Consider the following 18,706-nt stretch of genomic DNA (forward strand, 5'->3'; position numbering starts at 1 on the left):
ATGAAGATCTTTTTAATGAAATCTGAGAGCTTTCTGTCCCTCCATTGACAGCTACGCAACTACCACTTGACGCTTCAAAAAGTTAATAAAGAGATCGTAAAACTAATCCATATGAATTGAGCGGTTTAGTCCAATTTTTTTTTAAGAGACTTGATCGCTTTATATGATGAACAGATTGAATTTAGGCTTTTATTCACATATAAACATTCATCAATGCCACACATCAGTTGTGGTAAACAGAAGCTCAAGGATGTTCGCTTGACGCGCGAGAACCAATGAGATTCATTCTCGTGTTCCGCATCACGCTTGAGCTTCAGCAAGAACCAATGAGATTCATTCTCGTGTTACACATCACGCTTGAGTTTCAGCAAGAACCAATGAGGTTTGTTTTGGTTGAACCATCTCTTTAAGAAATAAGAATAAATAAACAAAATGAACAAAATATAGTAATGGCCAACTATTAAAGTGAGACTAACTTCCTAATTGGCTTATTAACTCGCCATTTGCAATTTGACTTACTACATGCTGTAACTACACAGTGACTATAATGCCATGTGTTTTATGTAGACTGTCTGCTCCCCATTAGGAACCTTACAGTGAAACAAAGGCAGGTTCTTCCTCTAAATTTAGCCTTTTATCTATCATCCAAACATGTCGTGAAAAATTAAAGCATCGCTCATTCCCTTGATGCATAAAAACATCAGGAAATCACCATTCCATATTCAACGAGCAGCGCACTGCATTCCTATTGGCCGAGAAGGACAACATCCGTTGCTTCCGTCAACCAATCATCTGAACGAAGGGAGGAGCCAATGAGAAAAACAACGGCTATTCTATCGATCAACCAATCAGCGGGAAGTTGAAGCGCCATCCGCCAATCAGCGGCGTCGGGTGGATAGGTGTTTTGTGCTGCTGGTTCTCTGAGGCGCTGGAGGGTGGGGTGCGATTCCAGAAGCGCAGCTGGTTTGGTCGGATTTACTGTTGAGTTCACGGGTGAGTCGAGCTTATATCAGGCGCTGTCTTTAAACTAATTACTGTGATTTCGTCTTGAAGAGGTTTGGTTTTGCAATGGCTGGACTGAGCCTATGGGAAACCATAGATTCATGTTTAATTTTGTCATTAAGTTCAAAGATGATGCAGGCAGAGTAGCTCGTTAGCGTAGCACCAGCTGTTCATTACGTTGAACTGCATTGATGATGGTCTCAACTTTGACCCTAAACTGTCAAGTTAACTTATATGTTTTATGATGGCGTTGTTAATAAATGCATAATATTACTTCTGACACAAATTTTGTACTGTTTTATTATTATTTTTCCTTTTGTAATTAACATGAAGTTGTTAACTTGCTAAGCACACTTCCTGTTCTAGAGAAATATGTTTAGGATGCAAGGTGCAACTTCTACATCAATGTTAGACAATTAGTCCACATTTTAAACAAATTTGCACGAAGAAATAAAATATTAAATGGGATGCAAAGCCATTTCTGCCTTGGGGGGGAAAGCAAACAAAAGACAATTGAACAGTCTGGTGCAATTAAAAATGCAGTAATCTGCAACACAAGGAGCTTAAAGTCTGCATGTTTAACATTTTAGTGCTTCTTTAGAAACGTTTTCCAGACCCACAGTCGGGTTCAAAAGTCTGAGATCATTAGTTTGCATTTTCCCATTGCTAATTATATTATCAGCACGTGAAATTCATTTAAAAATGCATATGAATTTCAGAATGTTTTAGTATTTATTTTGGGCATGACAGCAGCACTGGAGCTGTCATGATCTCTAGCATGATTTCAGATCTTCTAAAGTGCAACTAAATCTTCAGTGGAAGAAAAAATTATGTCTGTACTAAGAGTCACATGAGCAATGTCAATAATTTACTTTGATATGGATTTAATTAGTTTAATAGCATACAGTAGTGGATAATTCTTCTGGTTCATTTTACATAACTTTTATTAGCATTAAAGTCCTACTTATTTTTGCCGATACCGATAATTCTTTGTATTTGAAAGCCGATAACCGATACAATTGGCCGGTGAATCTAAATCCAAATGTTATATAATTGTTCAGAGCCTGATTACAAAAACAAAAGTCTCACCATTATAAAGCCATGTCCCAAGCACACAATTTTAATCTTCTCATTATAATTTATTGTAGGCTATATGACAGCACGTTGCACTTAACTGTATTTTCCTCTTTTTTTTTGTGTGATTCCAATCATATTTCAAGCAATTAAAAACCATCATGGCGAACAGAGCGTATCTGAAGTGTCTCAGCGGAAGAAAATAATCCATTATTTATATATTTATAATTATTTATATATAATATATTATTTATTATTTAAATAATATATTATAGATTATTTATAATATATCTGCCAAATTTTCTTATTAGGCCGATAACGATAACATTAAAAAATAAACATATAGCCTCTTGGCCGAGACCGATATGGTGGCCGATAGATCGTGCATCCCTAAAAAAAAAAGAAATAAAAATCAGGAAAGTTTTCACTGCGGTCTGACTTTTGGACCCCTCTGTATATACACTTAATTTAATTAATTCATTTATTTTTTGATTACATAGTTTTGTATTGTGCTATACATTATTGCTTCATATATTGTGCAGGCTGATTAACTGGGAAATATTTGGCATGCATCCAAATATTGTGTATTAACATCCAAATGTTAAGTAGATGTATGGCATAATTCTCCTCCAGCAATTTCTTTATGACCAGATTTATGGTGGTAGAGATATGGCCCACATAACCCTCAATCAACCAACTTTTACTATCAATTTGGCTATGTAATTCTTTGTGGCTATTAACTACGGTACTTTAAAAAATATTTTTTGATGTATGTTAATTGTCCTGGCTCAGTGAGTTTTGCTTCCTTCAACTCGCGTATATTTGTTCATCTGAATCCTATACTAGTCAGTAGAACATCAACATGTTTTCCGAAAAGATGCCATCTTGTTTTTTTTAATCACATAATGTTATGTAAATTACACTATAAATTGACTCTAGATGTGATAATTTTCTATAGACAAACTGTAGTGTTGGTTTACGGTTTGTATGAAGCCGTGTTGAAGAATGAGAAATCCCCTCACTAATGTTTTTCCACTTGTAGTGTCACTTTGTTTAAAAGTATGAGAACTTCTTTCATCAGTGACTAGACCTTTGCTCGTGACCTGGATAGATTTATCTATCTGTTTTGACTCTAAAAAACATAGATTTGATTGATTGGAGAGACTACATTGTAAAGATGTCATACTATATACATTAACAAGAGCCATATCTAAACATTGGTTATGTGCATGTATATAATAAATAAAATCGCAGAGCTTGTTGCAATGCAGAGAAGAAGAATGAGCCATTGGCCCGTCACACAGGCTATATATCTCATATATAAATATATATTATATGAGTCAGTCAGATTTTGTAATGCTTTGAAAGAAGTCTCTTCTGCTCACCAAGGCTGCATTTATTTGATCAGCAATACAGTAAAAACTTTAATATATTGTGAAATAGTATTACAATTTAAAATGCCTTTTTTTCTATTTGAATATATTTTAATATGTAATTTATTTCTGTGATCAAAGCTGAATTTTCAGCATCATTACTTCATGATTACAGTCTTCAGTGTCACATGATCCTTCTGAAATTATTCAAATTTGCTGATATGCTGCTCAAGAAACTTTTTTTTTTTTAAACGAATGCCATCATATTATTATTTCCAGACTTTATTTGTGCGTGAAGAGCGGGTCAATCTAAATTTAGCAAGAAAGATAAACAGTTTAGTCATATATTGGAATATCTGTGCCAATCCATAACATGTTTATGAACACATTTTTTTTTTTTACCCTTGCATGAAATGTGAACTAATATGGGAAAAAAGTTATCACAATAAAGTCTAGACAAATTGTATGTCTTAAGAAGACACCTAGGAGTTTTTTCCCTAGGTCCTATGAGGAGCGATGACCTCTAAGGTATATTCATAAATATAATACATCATATATAATTATGTATTTAGGAAGAGGCTAAATGAATCCAAGAACCTGGCTCAAATGTGAAGCACCCCTCCCAAAGTCACATGACTGTAGTTCCGTGAATCACCTGTGAAGTCGCTGTTGAGCCAGAGAGACACTCATCCACATTACACACACACACACACACGCATACATACACACACACACACACAGGATTTACACTGAGAACATTAAGCAGGCAGACGGCAGGGAACATCCCCGACGTCCCTTTCCTAGTCCGTTTGAGTATTTCACAGAGCCAAATGCCCGGTCCGACCCAAGCTCTGTCCCCCAATGGAGAGAACAACAACGACATCATTCCGGATAACAACGGCACCAACATCATTCCCTACAGAAAGAACACAGTGCGCGGAGAGCGCGCCTACAGGTACACCACTGCCATTACCATCCGCCGGCCGCTTTACAAAGAAAACCCGCTTTAAACGAGATACTAGCAATGCATTCAGCCGAAAAGATCAAGATCATCCGTTTAAATCCATGCATTTCCAATGCACTCGCTCTGGGAAGCCCGAACTCCCACTATGGCTGCGTTAAATCAACCGTTATTGGTGGGGCTTTTCCTGAGCCAGCGATGGCGTTTTCCCGATGGTGCAATCACCAAGAAACCATGTTAAAAGCTTTTTAGGGAATGCGTTCGTGCTTCGAGGGTTTTCCCCAAACGTGATGCACATGTTTTAGGATGTATGTATTTTGGGATGTTGGCTGACAGGGTGCTTTCCCAGGTTTTGACAGTGCATGGCCTGTATGTTCACGGAGCAGTCAGCCATTGCGTAATGTAATTCATTTCATCCTAACCCCAAAATGTGTTCAGATCGTCGGGTGTGTCGTGCATATCGTGCCTAATACTAGGTAATATTTCGTGCATGAGTAAAAAAAATGATTGCATGTGTTTTACGGGACTATAAACATGTTTTGGGCTGATGGCTTTTGTTGACAGGGATTTTTCCCTCCCCCTTCATTCCAACATCTCTCTAAACTGTTTATCTTCCCTGCTAAATTTAGATGAATCTGCTCTTTAAGCACAAAAGCACTTATGTCTGGAAATGCAATGTGCTTTTAAGCTCATTAAAGCCAGAAGAAAATAATAAGGAGGGATATTTATCATCCTGGAGAGTTTTAAAAGAAATCCTGAAAAAGAGATATGGGTTTTCTTGAGGGATTCGGTTCATTATTCATATAATGATGCACTGGGTATTCAAGGGAGATGGGATTGATGTGGATATTTCTGAATAGATCTGAAATTGGCTTCAGTCAGTTGTTTGAATTAGGTTTACTTTATTACAAACAAGTTTGTTCTTATGCTTATTTGTGACATTGTATAACCGGATATGGACAGTGCTAATTTGTTATAGTTTTTAAATTATTAATAAGCAGTCAGTTTGTACTATGGATTCATTATGTTTCAGGATCATATCCATTATATTATGTTTGATTTTCAATGCTTGTGGAATTTCTTTTTATTATTTTTTGCTATCATAAAATTATTAAAGAGATGTCCCACTGTTTAACTTTCTAAAAAATAGTAATAATCTGTGTATTATAAAGTTGCCTAAATTAATTTAAACATTGGAACATCGGTTTTACATTGACAAGACTGATTTAAGAGTTCAGTTTGCTTTTATTTATTTTTTAGACAAAATAGTTCAGATTTTTAGTGCATAAATAGGTTATCATCCATAACATGAAATGAATTATCAACTTATATCATGTTGGTAATAATTTTAATATGGGTGCTTCCCTAGTTTGTTTTATTCACAAACATTACATCAGCAGCTTTTCAAGGACACAAGTTTCAGTCGAGGACACAAAAAAAGTATTTTTGTGTGAAGCAAATGTATAGGCTGTGACATCAGAAACTGTTCTGAGAAGAAAAAATTACTGTATTTGTGCATACATACTTTTTAATGTTTAGTTTTGAGTGGGATCAAATTTAAGAGCTCACAATTGTGTATGAGAACACACAAAGCTCAAAATCTTGTATTTAGCATTGCAGAGTGCTCTCTGTCTGTGGCCTATATCATGATATTTACTTGGTGATTTCCTAGTTGACATTAGGATCATGTTACACAGTGTTTACAGGCAAAACTAGGCATTGCTGGATAGCAGGAAAAGTTCAGGAGAATAAATTCAGTAGCATGTAAATCATGGGCCTTTTATTGTCTCAGTTTAGTTTCTAAGTATTAGAAATATTCCAAACACTTAAAAACGAGTTGCAGTTGCACAGTTTCATATTTTCAGCAGACTAAAGGCCCCGTTCACACCAAGGACGCTAACAATAAAGATATGCTAATCTAAAAATCATTCTAAATGTAAACGTATATCCACATCACAACTGTAATGAGGACGGCACAGAGAAACATTATTGTTGGAATCAATTTCAGAACGATTTTTTCCAGCTGATGAGCCATAAAAACATTGACAGCCAATCAGAATCAACCTGACTTCAAAGAGGTCAAGCATTTAAAGCGGCAGATGACTCTATGGACTCTTCATAGTTATCGTTCTTGGTGTGAATTAAACTAGACTAGTTGGTACATCCTCCTGTTAGAGTGTTCTGTAAGTAGTATGCGTCTGGTTCAGTCAATCAATCAATCCTTCACTACATCTGCACATGATGACGATGATGTGTCTCGTCCACAGCTGGGGGATGGCGGTCAACGTGTATTCTACCTCAATCACCCAGGAGACTATGAGCAGGCATGACATCACGGCCTGGGTGAACGATCTGGTCAGTCTAAACTACACTAAAGTGGAGCAGCTGTCATCAGGTATTTGAACCTCCCAACTTAAACTAGCACTGACACTCATTAGACACAAAGACCAATAATCCCAGCGGATTTACACTTAAGGCATTTTGCTAGTGCCCGCCTGCTCGGCCGTAGGGCGGCTGCTGCTACCTTCAAACATTTGTGTAATGCGTTTGTCTGCTCAGAAAAGCTGTTGTAAATTCTCAGCTGCTTTAGGTAAATCACTTTAAATACATTAAACGAGAACTTCTTTATTACAGCCAAAAAAAACAACAACATGTAAAGCTTTGCACCGTCTAATAATAGTGTTTGTACCAGGGTTTTTATAGTTATCTGAATCTAAAACCATTAAAATAAATAAATACAATATAAAAAGCCAAGCAGCATTTTTTTATTTCCAAAATAACTAAAACTGAAATAAAAATTAATAAACTATTAATAGTCTAATTTAATGTCTATATAAAATTAAAATGGAAAATATATAGAAATTATTAAAAATAATAACTATAGTATTATCTCAGTGATACTAAAATAACACTGGTTTATAGCATTAAATGTATTGTGTGCAATGTTACATGGTATATTTAATTTTAAAGTATTGAATCTAATCCTTTTATAATTAATTTTTAATCAAAAATATTATTTGTCAACTTCTCATTTAGTTCTTATCTTTCATTAAGTACTTTTAATCTGAAATGACTACATTACTTTTGATGACCGCTGTGATTAAGTGTTTTTACATTTATTTAATTATTTGTTTGAAATTCTCGATCAGTTTAATCCTTTGTGTGATTTTAGTTTGCCGGAGAAATTGGATTTCTGGAGTTTGATGAACGTTAAAAAAGGAATTATGTTGGTGAATGGTAAATATAGGCTAGTAAAGCCCAGTAATTAAGCTAAAAAATACTTAATAAAACAAATGACATTGCACATTATTTATATTAGCATTATTTTTATTTGTAAGTATAGGCCTATGTATAAGTAGTTTATAGTTTTGGGATATATATCTTTACCAGGTAATTGTGATTTCTATAATAAATGACAATAAAATATTTTTATATCTTAATAAATAGTTATTTTCTAGTTAAATAGTTTACTCTGCTCGCAAATAGGAGTAAATGTTTTTTGATTGTTTTTTTTGGTCCGGACCAAGCGAACCGAACTACAAGTGTAAACACACCCTTTTTAAACGTTTTATACACCAATTTCTATTAAATGATTCTAATCTTTATCCATTAATCATGCATCCATTAAAAGTCATCTGTCAAAATTAGTTTGAACGTTGACTAGTAATATCAAACTTCTATGCTTTAGCATGACATCACACGGACCTTAATTTAGTTCAGCATAAGCACAGGTCAGGCCAGAGGTATTTAAAGATCTCAGAGACACTGAATATCCTCTGGAACGGGTCCAGGTCTACCTAGACGGGCTGAAGACATTGATTTACATGACGTTGCACTGGCATTTTAAGTGACGTCCTTGTATCCTCCCTCTAAGTGCCCTTGTTCTGATTGAGCAGATTAGGTTTACTTCAGAGGAAATTCCACTATTAGATGAACGTGAAACTGAATCTAAATCTGGTTGATAGTTTTGGAGATGTGAAAGATGCAGAATGAGTCCTACGGATTGTCGAATCATTTGCACATGCCGTTACAGGAGCAGCGTACTGTCAGTTCATGGACATGCTGTTTCCCGGCTGTATCAGTCTTAAGAAGGTGAAGTTCCAGGCCAAGCTGGAGCATGAGTACATCCACAACTTCAAACTCCTGCAGGCCTCCTTCAAGAGGATGAATGTTGACAAGGTGAGACGCTTTCACTGGAACCGCTGAACGGGCCACAGAAGTAGGGTTGCGGAAATAAAATCTGATCAAAATCTTTTTTTTTTAGCATGAAAGAAAGTTGTGGTTTTGTCTGGTAAGAAAATGCATGAAAGACCCCAAAAACCCCAGACTGTTTTTTTCCATTTCCAAAAAACGATGCTATTTTACAGCGCTTAAAATGCTAACCACTTATTTGACGAGATTTATTTAAGTGATTTCAACCACACATTGAAGTTTACTTGAGATTTGAAGTTAATATTTCAATAATTTAAGAACTCATTCAAGTGCTCACTGTTCAGTGGTGTCGGTTAATTGTCAGTCACATGACGTGACTAAAAAATGTTTTCAAAAATGTTTCATTTTTATTAAAAAATTTTTTATTTTCAATTCAAGCACCAATTCCCTGCGTCTCCCACCAGTTTGTGAAACCCTGATTTAACTAAATGACTGTATTTAAGTAGTTCTTCACATTCGCACACATCCTGTTCCCCTTCCTCTTAGATTATCCCTGTAGAGAAGCTCGTCAAGGGGCGATTTCAAGACAACCTGGACTTCATTCAGTGGTTCAAGAAGTTCTTCGACGCCAACTACGACGGGAAGGAATACGACCCGGTCCAGGCCAGACAGGGCCAGGACGCCATTCCCCCTCCAGATCCCGGCGAGCAGATCTTCAACCTGCCAAAGAAATCCCTCCACGCCGCCTGCTCTCCCACCGCAGGTCTGTTCGGGCTGCTCCTGGTTTATTAACAATCATAATTAATCAACTGGCTTATTGACATCTACTAAAGGTTGAGCCTCCTGCATCATGGCATCTGTTAACTTGTGTGCAGGAGCTACTAGATCAGCCAGTTCAACCCCTAAATCCTCCACCTCCACCTCCCGACCCTCCTCTGCCAAAAAGATTCCTGTGATGTCAGCGACACCCGTTAAGGGAGAGAAGGAGCTGGAAGCCCAAGTAACACAACTAGGCGAACAGGTGGACACCCCTAACCCTACTAACACTATTAAACTCTTTAAATAGACCGTTTGAGCAATCAAGAACATAATAGCTAAAGTGCTAAACCAGACCATGAGATGAGATCAGTTTGGAAGATGTTTGTCTAAATGTATTGTTGCATTGATTTTAGCCTTGATACACGATACACTACTTGGACAGCTTTAGGCATTTAGTGAGCTAGATAGGATTTTTGGGCATCAAAGCCTATATTCCTAGACAGCATATAGTGTGCTGTGTTCCTTCCTTCATCTTTCTAGATCTTCTTATGACATAATAGGCATCTTTTTTATCTTATTACGACATAGGCATCTTTCAACGTCATAGGCATCTTTCTAGATGTTCTTATCCTTTTTCGACATCATACTCATCTTTTTAGATCCTCTTACAACATCATAGGCATCTTTCTAGATCACTATGACAGGAATCTTTCTAGATCACTATGACAGGAATCTTTCTAGACCTTATGATATCAGAAGCATCTTTTTAGACCTCTTTATGACATAGGCATCTTTCTAGATGTTCTCACGACATCATAGGCATCTTTTTAGATCTCTTTATGATATTTTTTTTTTTTTTTGCAATCTTATACATAACTACAAGCTCAGGGAAGTTAAGCAGGGTTGTATCATTTACAATGAACAAACAATGATACACAACAGAAAACATGAATATCCTGGATTTGCATACATCAAATTATGTAAATATACATGCACAAAAAAAGAAAAGCATAATAATAATAAGGTTAAATCATATCTTTGAATAAATCATCATAATGCATCAAAAAATGTTCACTTTTTTTTTGTTATTTATAAGTTTAAGGGATGAAATAAAAGAGTTAAGTTCAGCAAGAAAAAGAGGAAAGCTTAGGGAGACGTAAGCCATTTTTGCTTGTGGATGAAGAATTTTGCATACAAGATAAAGAAATTAACAACATATTCAAGGGACCGCAACTTTGGGTTTTCATAATAAAAGATAACCTCTTTGCGAATGAAGGTCTGGGTCACATTTGTAGGGCTAAAAAGAAAAGAGCTTAATTCAGCCCATAGGCATCTTTCTAGAATGTTCTTACGACATCATAGGCATCTTTCTAGATGCTTGTATGGTATTATAGGCATCATTCTAAATATTATGACATAATATACATCTTCATCCACACTATTCCTGCGCCCCATGCCGCTTTGCGCGAATTATGGGTGTAACTTCCGTTAAGCTGTAAACAATCAGTGAAAAGGCTCGCTCTATGAACGCAATTTAAGACGTAAGACGGTGTTAATCTACTCACCGTTCAACCATAGAACATTAAAAAGAATTTTAAAAGTGTAAAAGCATCAACAAGGTACTTTCAACTGACCAAATAACCCCAAAAGCGCGAGTTCTAGTTAAATATCACTGTAATATATCTGTAACTTATGTTTCCTTAATCAAAAATGTTCATTAACTTCATGTGTTACTATTTCAAAATGATTTCCGTCATTTTGACAGATTATAAATTGCATTTACCCGTGAAAACAAACCTGGAATTTGGATTTGATGAGAATACGAGAGAGATTATTCATGCATTCCAGTAAATTATTATTGGAATATATCGTAAATTAAATTCAGGAAACAGACCATAAATGCGCAGTATATGTTGTCCTTTTTCATACTTTTACAGAGGATTGCAAAGGAAAAAAAAAAATGATCACGAGGGAAAGAAAGCAGCGACTGAAAAGAGCTTGCCGTAGATATTCCTGTTATAACATGTCACGTTAAAATACCAAGTGTACGTTATTCTCATGATGCCTGAAAATAAACCATGAAGGGAAATTGACAGCTCAGCCAGTCAAACTAACGGATAAGCTTTATTTGTTTGGCAAACTTATGATTTGAAATGATTAGTTTCAGCCTTTTTGAATGGAAGTTCCCCAAACCGGAAGTGCCGCCCATAATTCAAAACACAGTGAGATCGTCAGGAATAAGGTGGATAGACATTATCATAACATATATATATATATATATATATTTTTTTTTTACCTGTGATGGACAAGTTTTTGGGAACCTAGTGATCTTTATTCTGACACCATGGACTGTCTCTGCATTTTTGGACTTGGACTTTTTGATTTGCATCAAAGCTTTCATTAATAAAAAAGTAATGCATTGTTAATTATGTACAATAAACAAGCAAAGGACTTTTATTGGAGCATACAAATCAATACAATTCTGAAAAGGCCAAAACAGGAAGTAGAAGTGCATCTACTCAATGAAGAATTATGTCGTTTAGAGGCACGTCTATAAAGCAATAACCAGCTTTTACTGTCCATGTACAGCAGAAGCATTCCTAACTGTTGTCTCTCACTGCCGTAGCTCAACACATTAAAGCTAGCACTAGAAGGAGTGGAGAAGGAGCGGGATTTCTACTTCGGGAAGCTGAGAGAGGTGGAGCTGCTGTGTCAGGATCATGGCCAGGACAACGGGCCCTTCGTGGAGAGACTCATGGAAGTGCTGTACTCAGCAGACGAGGTTAGTGCTTCCCGTGGGGGTTTGTCGTCAGCACAGTGAGCTTACACTTTATTTGTTTGTTTATATTTTGTAATTTCTGCTCATTTTTAATTTTTTTAATAAAACATCACATTTTATTATTATTAATATTAAGCATCACACCTATTTATGTATGTATGTATTTATTACATTACTTTTTTTTTGCTCTTTTGTCTTAATAAAACATCACACCTTTTTTTATTATTTTTTTCTTTTAATAAAACCACACCATTTATTGTTGTTTTATTATTATTTAATATTTTCTTTTTATAAGACAACACAACTTTCTTTTATGTATGCATTCAATCATTCATTTTACTTTTTTTGTTTTTTTTTGTTTGTCATATTCCAAACTTATGATTTTGGACGAGGTCAAAAAACAGTCATAATTTAGTTTTTCTTTGTTGTTTCTTTTATCCTCTTTCTGTCAATCAGAATTAAACGGGCTATTTTTCTATAAATGACCTGTTATTGTTAACATACTGCATACTATTAATATAATACTGAATAGATGTACATCAAATCGGTCATAACTCAATGTACTTTTGAATTATTTTCTGTGATATGACCCCTTCACATCAAGTGCTTCTGTCATATGTAGTGCAGTTTGTCACGATTCATAACACTAGATGAAAGACTGATTTAAGATATGTTGTTAAACTACTATACTAGGACAAACTGACATCATCTAAAATGCCAAGATCCCCCTAAATAACTAACAAACAACTGTGTGCGTGCGTGTGTGTGTCCTGTGTGTGTATGTGTCTGTGTGTGTCTGTCTGTGTGTGTGTCTTTCTGTCTCTCTGTGTGTGTGTGTGTGTCTGTCTGTGGGTGTGTCTGTCTGTGTCTGTCTGTCTCTCTGTGTGTGTGTGTGTGTGTGTGTGTGTGTGTGTGTGTGTGTCTGTCTGTCTGTGTGTGTCTGTCTGTCTCTCTGTGTGTGTGTCTGTGTGTCTGTCTGTGTCTGTGTGTCTGTCTGTGTGTGTGTGTCTTTCTGTGTGTGTGTGTGTGTGTCTTTCTGTCTCTGTCTGTGTGTGTGTGTGTGTGTGTGTGTGTGTGTCTTTCTGTGTGTGTGTGTCTTTCTGTCTCTGTCGGTGTGTGTGTCTGTCTTTCTCTCTGTGTGTGTGTGTGTGTGTGTGTGTGTCTGTCTGTGTGTGTGTCTTTCTGTGTGTGTGTGTGTGTCTTTCTGTGTGTCTTTCTGTCTGTTTGTGTGTGTGTGTGTCTTTCTGTGTGTATGTGTCTTTCTGTCACTCTGTGTGTGTGTGTGTGTGTGTGTGTGTGTGTGTGTGTCTTTCTGTGTGTGTGTCTTTCTGTGTGTGTGTCTTTCTGTGTGTGTGTCTTTCTCTGTGTGTGTCTTTCTGTGTGTGTGTCTTTCTGTGTGTGTGTCTTTCTGTGTGTGTGTCTTTCTGTGTGTGTGTCTTTCTGTGTGTGTGTCTTTCTGTGTGCGTGTCTTTCTGTGTGCGTGTCTTTCTGTGTGCGTGTCTTTCTGTGTGTGTGTGTGTGTGTGTGTGTGTGCGCGTCTGTGTGTGTGCGCGTGTGTGTGTGTGCGTGTGTGTGTGTGTGTGTGTGCGTGCGTGTGTGTGTGTGTGCGCGTGTGTGTGTGTGTGTGTGTGTGTGTGTGTGTGTGTGTGTGTGTGTGTGTGTGTGTGTGTGTGTGTGTGTGTGTGTGTGTGCACGTCTGTGTGTGTGTGTGTGTGTGTGCGCATGTGTGTGTGTGCGCAGGAGGCCGGCGGGGAGGAACATGAGGCTCCGGCTCAAGAGGAGGACGTTCCTGACGACACACAGGACGAATACTGAACATACATGCACTCAGTCAGAAAACTACTTCGGGTTCACTTTCTCAAACTCATGACGGTTTATTTCTCATTTGCTCTGGTGGTGAAGGAGTGAGACAAATTGGCCAAATATTCAAAGGTGTCTTTCGTCAAATTCTTTTCTTCATTAGCCCTGTTTAATTGCGTCATGTCTATTATGAACATGTATCTGACAGCAGCTTAAATGGTGAATCGTGATCGTGTAAAGCCCTTGATAACAAATACTTTTGGTTTTAACTTTACCATACTTTTTCATCTCACTACACTGATGAAGGAAAATGTATTTCTTAAGCTGTTTGTTTTTAGATGTAACATCAAATCATGAAATTTAGATATCCTGCAATAAGAGTAGTTTAAAGAGCTACCAATACCATTTGTGAAATAAAACCTCCTGTTAGATTCCTTACAAAAACTGACCATTGGTTACTATAGTAAATTTTGCATTGGAATATAATGCATTCTGCATTTCATTTGGAAACCTTGCTCTGTATTTCACCTTGTTAGATTATATACAGTATATATATAATTTTATTATAATTTGTTTTGTTTTTTTGGCTAAATGTGTCTCAACTTCACAGAGGTGGAAGCCAATCACAGTGTTTGATAGGAAGCATTTCATTTGAACTGTGCAATCGGTATTCTGTGTCTAAACATGTTTTACTTTATATGTACAGTAAAAAAAACGGCCATCATCTGAAGAAAACGATGCATATTGAAGAATTTTTTTAACCGTTGTTCTAAAGCACAGGTTTTAGCGTAAGAACTTCTGAACAGAAAACATTCTCGTGATCTCCTGATACTCGTCAATATTCTCCACAGGTCAACGCTTATGTCATTTATTATTGTGTACAATGAAAAGGAATGTAAACATATGTACTGTTAATACTTATAAATAGACAATGTTTTTTTTTATTTCCCTCACAGTATCTCCCCTTATGCATTCCCCAAATGTGTTGCATGTTTGCATTTTATTTGTGAATAACTTGACCTGCTTTTTACATATTTAATAAAAAAGAAGAAAAAAAAAACTAATTATGTTAAATGTTTTTTTTTTATGTTTAACTTGCTGTTTTAAATCTCTGAAGATATGGATAGACTTGCACTAATAAAACCCTTTCATTTTCAAAAAGGAAGAAATTATTGGTTTTTATTATGAATAAGTTGCCATTTATTTAGGGTAAGACGATTAGTTTTGTCCAGTATTGTAGACATATGTTTTATTTAATATCTATGAGATTACGCATACCACTGTTTAGGAGTAGTTTAAATATCTTACATGGGACACAAACAACTTTTCTTAAATATCAAATGTTTGAGGGTGTGGTCATTAAAATAATAGAAATATACAACTCCTGAGACTCTTAAAGAGAATAAAAAATAAAAAAACTTTTTCATAACAGCTGACATCACACAAATCAACACGGTTTATGGAAAAGGAAACATTAGGTATATTTTTTTCATGTAGTATTTTATTGATTCTCAATTTCTTTTCATATGAACAAACGTCTTAAGAGAACAGAGTAGGATGTCTTTGAATAGAAAAGCTATTCGGTCGTTCATAATGATGATTAAAAACCATTGCATCGATTTTGTACCATGTATTTTTTTTATTTTTGGTCAGCCTTGGAGTTCCATGCAGTAGCAGTGCTGAGCCTGAGAGCGTTAATGACTCTAATGCCCGCCAGGTATGGAAAGCCAAATGGTTCATAATTCGCGTGCTTTTGACCGCCGTATTAATATTAAAACGCCGTCTTCATAACGCCGCCAGACGTTAAATAAGCGGCGTCAGGCGATAAGTTAGCGCCACACGCCGCCACGCGTTAAAATAACGCCACTCGCCAATAGGTGTTAAATAGAGCTTCACAGTCCCGCCCACAGCCCGAGAGGGCTCTGGTGCCGGAAGTAAATTTCCCATTCATTTCTCCCATTGACTTTTGGAAAAATCCGTATCTAAAGAGTTTTAGAGCATGTCTGAGGATAACCAGCTATGGCTGAACTCATAAGCATACAACATATCATTTCGAGTAAAAAAACGAAGAGAAAATCCAAAAAAAGGCAAAGGTACAAGACTGTGTACATATTTTCATTTCCGAGCGAAGGAACTACTCATCCCATAAACCACCGCGCCTCACTGAAGTCGACTGAAGCCAACCGCGAAAGAGCCTTTTGAGTGAATTTTATATAGTAAATGTGTAGTTAATAGCAGTTATTTCAGTAATAATCGTGTAAATAAAAATAATAATATATTGTGTGCGTGTGTGAAAGCGGTTAACGATAGCGTTAGCAACATGGTGCAGCTCAGTCATCAACACACGTGTGTTCAGTCAGTGTGTAACGTTAGTTTGTGTGTTTATTTCAAAGCCCTTTATGACACAGGACACTCTGCTGACAGGACAGGCTGAGGTCCATGCTCATTTTCATGATGTTATAGTTCATCCTTAATTGTAATAAAATTTTATGTATTTTCTTAATATCCACAACAAGTGAAAATTAAAAAGTGATGGTCAGCAAACCAGAAAGTGCACAGCGCCACCGGTCTGATGCATGGACCGCTGCATGGTCTGCTCTTGGACCGTCATATTCAGTTTATTAACTTGCCATGAATTATTACATAAATGTTCAGTAAATGCATGAAGAGGTAACGTTATGCCTAGGCTTAATATTGTTTTGACAGTGGCATCATAAAATGCTTGATATGACTCATACCATATGAAGGCTACAGTAGCCTAGCTAAAGTGAACGATAAGTAAGGGATAATGTAAAGGTTGTTATAGCGAATACAACTCGCGAAAGGCTGATTATGAGCCCGAAGCGGAGCCTGAAGGTTGTATTCGCTATAACAACCAACTCGCTATACATTATCCCGCTTATTACATGGCTACCTACCAAATAAATAAATAATTTGACACAAAATATAAATTTAAAAAGGAATGTATTGATTTAAAACTATTTATATGGCTTCCGCTAAAGAAAACACTCCGTTCAGACGGGCTCTGGTCTCTACTGTTAGAGTCCTGCTTCCATGGCAACGCTCTGACCTTCGCGGGGTTTACACGACATCCACCAATCAGATGCATCACTGAGGGATTGTGGGATTGTTTAGGATTGTGGGTAATGAAGTACTTATCCAAGACATCGCGAATAAAAGGCATTTATCTCAAATCAAGGTTAGTGCCCCATGAACTTTTGGCGTTTATATGAGCATATACAATCGCTTAGTACAGCCGTTGCTGGTTTTAAGTCTACCATGTATGGTTACGTTTTTATGGCTTATACCCCAAATGTCTATGGAGAAATTGTATTGAATTTTTACTTCCGGCACCGGCTGTGGGCGGGACTGTGATGCTCTATAGACGCCACACGCCACTCAAAATGCAGATTTATGAACTCATCTACATGGCTCCTCCTACACTGGGTTTGAAGACTCTACGGCAAGTCGGAGAGGACAATTCTGTTTGAAAAAAGAGCAAGAAAATGGCAAGTAGAGGATTTGTTTTGCGGTGTAAATACACGATGACTGTGAGTGTGAAGTGTAATGTAAATTAATTATGTTTAAGAAAAAAATTTAGGTAAACCAATAAAATAAAAAGGATGTAGTCTGGCTCGCCCCTCCCGTTAAGAAAAGACAAGACCAACAACAACATGTTTTGATTCCCGATGTTCATCGCTGCATGGTGAGTACAGGCAAACTACTCTTTGTTTTGTTCTAGTTTTTTGTTCTAATTCTGAAGTGGCGTTTAGTGTGATGTTAAAATTAAGTGGTATACAAATAAGATCGTGTGACTTTACATATAGATATAGTGTTAAAACATGGCCCTTAAAAATAAATACTGTGGCAAAACTGAACCAGGAGAATAAATTAAAGATTTAATAGTTAATAGTTACAATATACAAAGTTATGTTGTAGGATAATTTATTTTTTCTATGAATAAATGTATTAAATGTAAACTATTTTTATATTATTGTTATTATCCATGTATTTCATTGAACATGAAACAACATTCAATAATACAAATTCAGCAAAACTCATTGAAAGTAGGGCTTGTTTTATATATTGCATAATGTTACTTATGCACTGTCCAATCCTGCTGCTGGAGGGCCACTGTCCTGTAGAGTTCAGCTCCAACCCCAGTTAAACACTTGAACCAGTCACAGACATGCTAGAAACTTCCAGGCAGGAGTGTGGAGTCAAGAGGGATATAAACTCTGCAGGACAGTGGCCCTCCAGGATTGAGTTTGGTCACCCCTGCACTAGAGTAATAAAATAATAAAACTTTTTATGCTAATTATGATGCTCTATACTTGCTTCTCTTTGCAGATCCTTGGCATTGTCATCCCCATTTATATTCCCTGTGTAACACTTTTGCTATTTTAATTTATATAATTTTTGTTTTGCTGTGTTAATTATTATCTAACTCTTACTCTAATCTCTCTCACCTATTTTTTGTTGTTGTTTACTTTATAACTCAAAGGCTCTTTGCCATTCCTCCCTGCAAAAATGCATACAACTGTGTTAAGTAAAGGGGACGTGTGAGCAGTATTTAAATGGATAGTTCACTTCAAAATTAGTCTTAAAGTTAACTTTAAGAAAATGAAAATTCTGTCATCATTTGCTTACCCTCAAGTTGTTTCAAACCTGTATGACTTTCTTTCTTCTGCTGAACACAAAGGAAGATATTTTGAAGAATGTCAGTAACCAAACAGTTAAGCATCCATGATAAATAGGGGAAATTTGCTGAAGCACATTGCCAGCCAACTCCACCAACACCTCCTC

The 18,706-nt window shown here is 36.4% G+C and overlaps 1 protein-coding gene across 3 annotated transcripts in view; it reads left to right on the top strand.

Annotated features, from left to right (window-relative positions):
• mapre2 (microtubule-associated protein, RP/EB family, member 2) overlaps positions 1 to 14,769 on the top strand; it is a 51,991-nt gene extending 37,222 nt beyond the window's left edge. Inside the window, exons 2-8 of one of the 3 annotated variants that reach the window (XM_079601266.1) lie at positions 4,177 to 4,404; positions 6,678 to 6,805; positions 8,444 to 8,589; positions 9,109 to 9,325; positions 9,438 to 9,583; positions 11,948 to 12,103; positions 13,841 to 14,769. In XM_079601266.1, coding sequence (XP_079457392.1) covers positions 4,280 to 4,404; positions 6,678 to 6,805; positions 8,444 to 8,589; positions 9,109 to 9,325; positions 9,438 to 9,583; positions 11,948 to 12,103; positions 13,841 to 13,915 — 993 coding nt within the window. In that variant the 5' untranslated portion in view covers positions 4,177 to 4,279 and the 3' untranslated portion in view covers positions 13,916 to 14,769. Of the gene's footprint in view, positions 1 to 846; positions 994 to 4,135; positions 4,405 to 6,677; positions 6,806 to 8,443; positions 8,590 to 9,108; positions 9,326 to 9,437; positions 9,584 to 11,947; positions 12,104 to 13,840 lie in introns of those variants that run through there. The other 2 variants (XM_079601267.1, XM_079601265.1) reach the window with 2 other exon arrangements.
• The last annotated feature ends 3,937 nt before the right edge of the window (positions 14,770 to 18,706 follow it).

Source organism: Phoxinus phoxinus, assembly GCF_949152265.1.
Source record: "Phoxinus phoxinus genome assembly, chromosome: 24".
In the NCBI taxonomy this organism is placed as follows: Eukaryota; Metazoa; Chordata; class Actinopteri; order Cypriniformes; family Leuciscidae; genus Phoxinus; species Phoxinus phoxinus.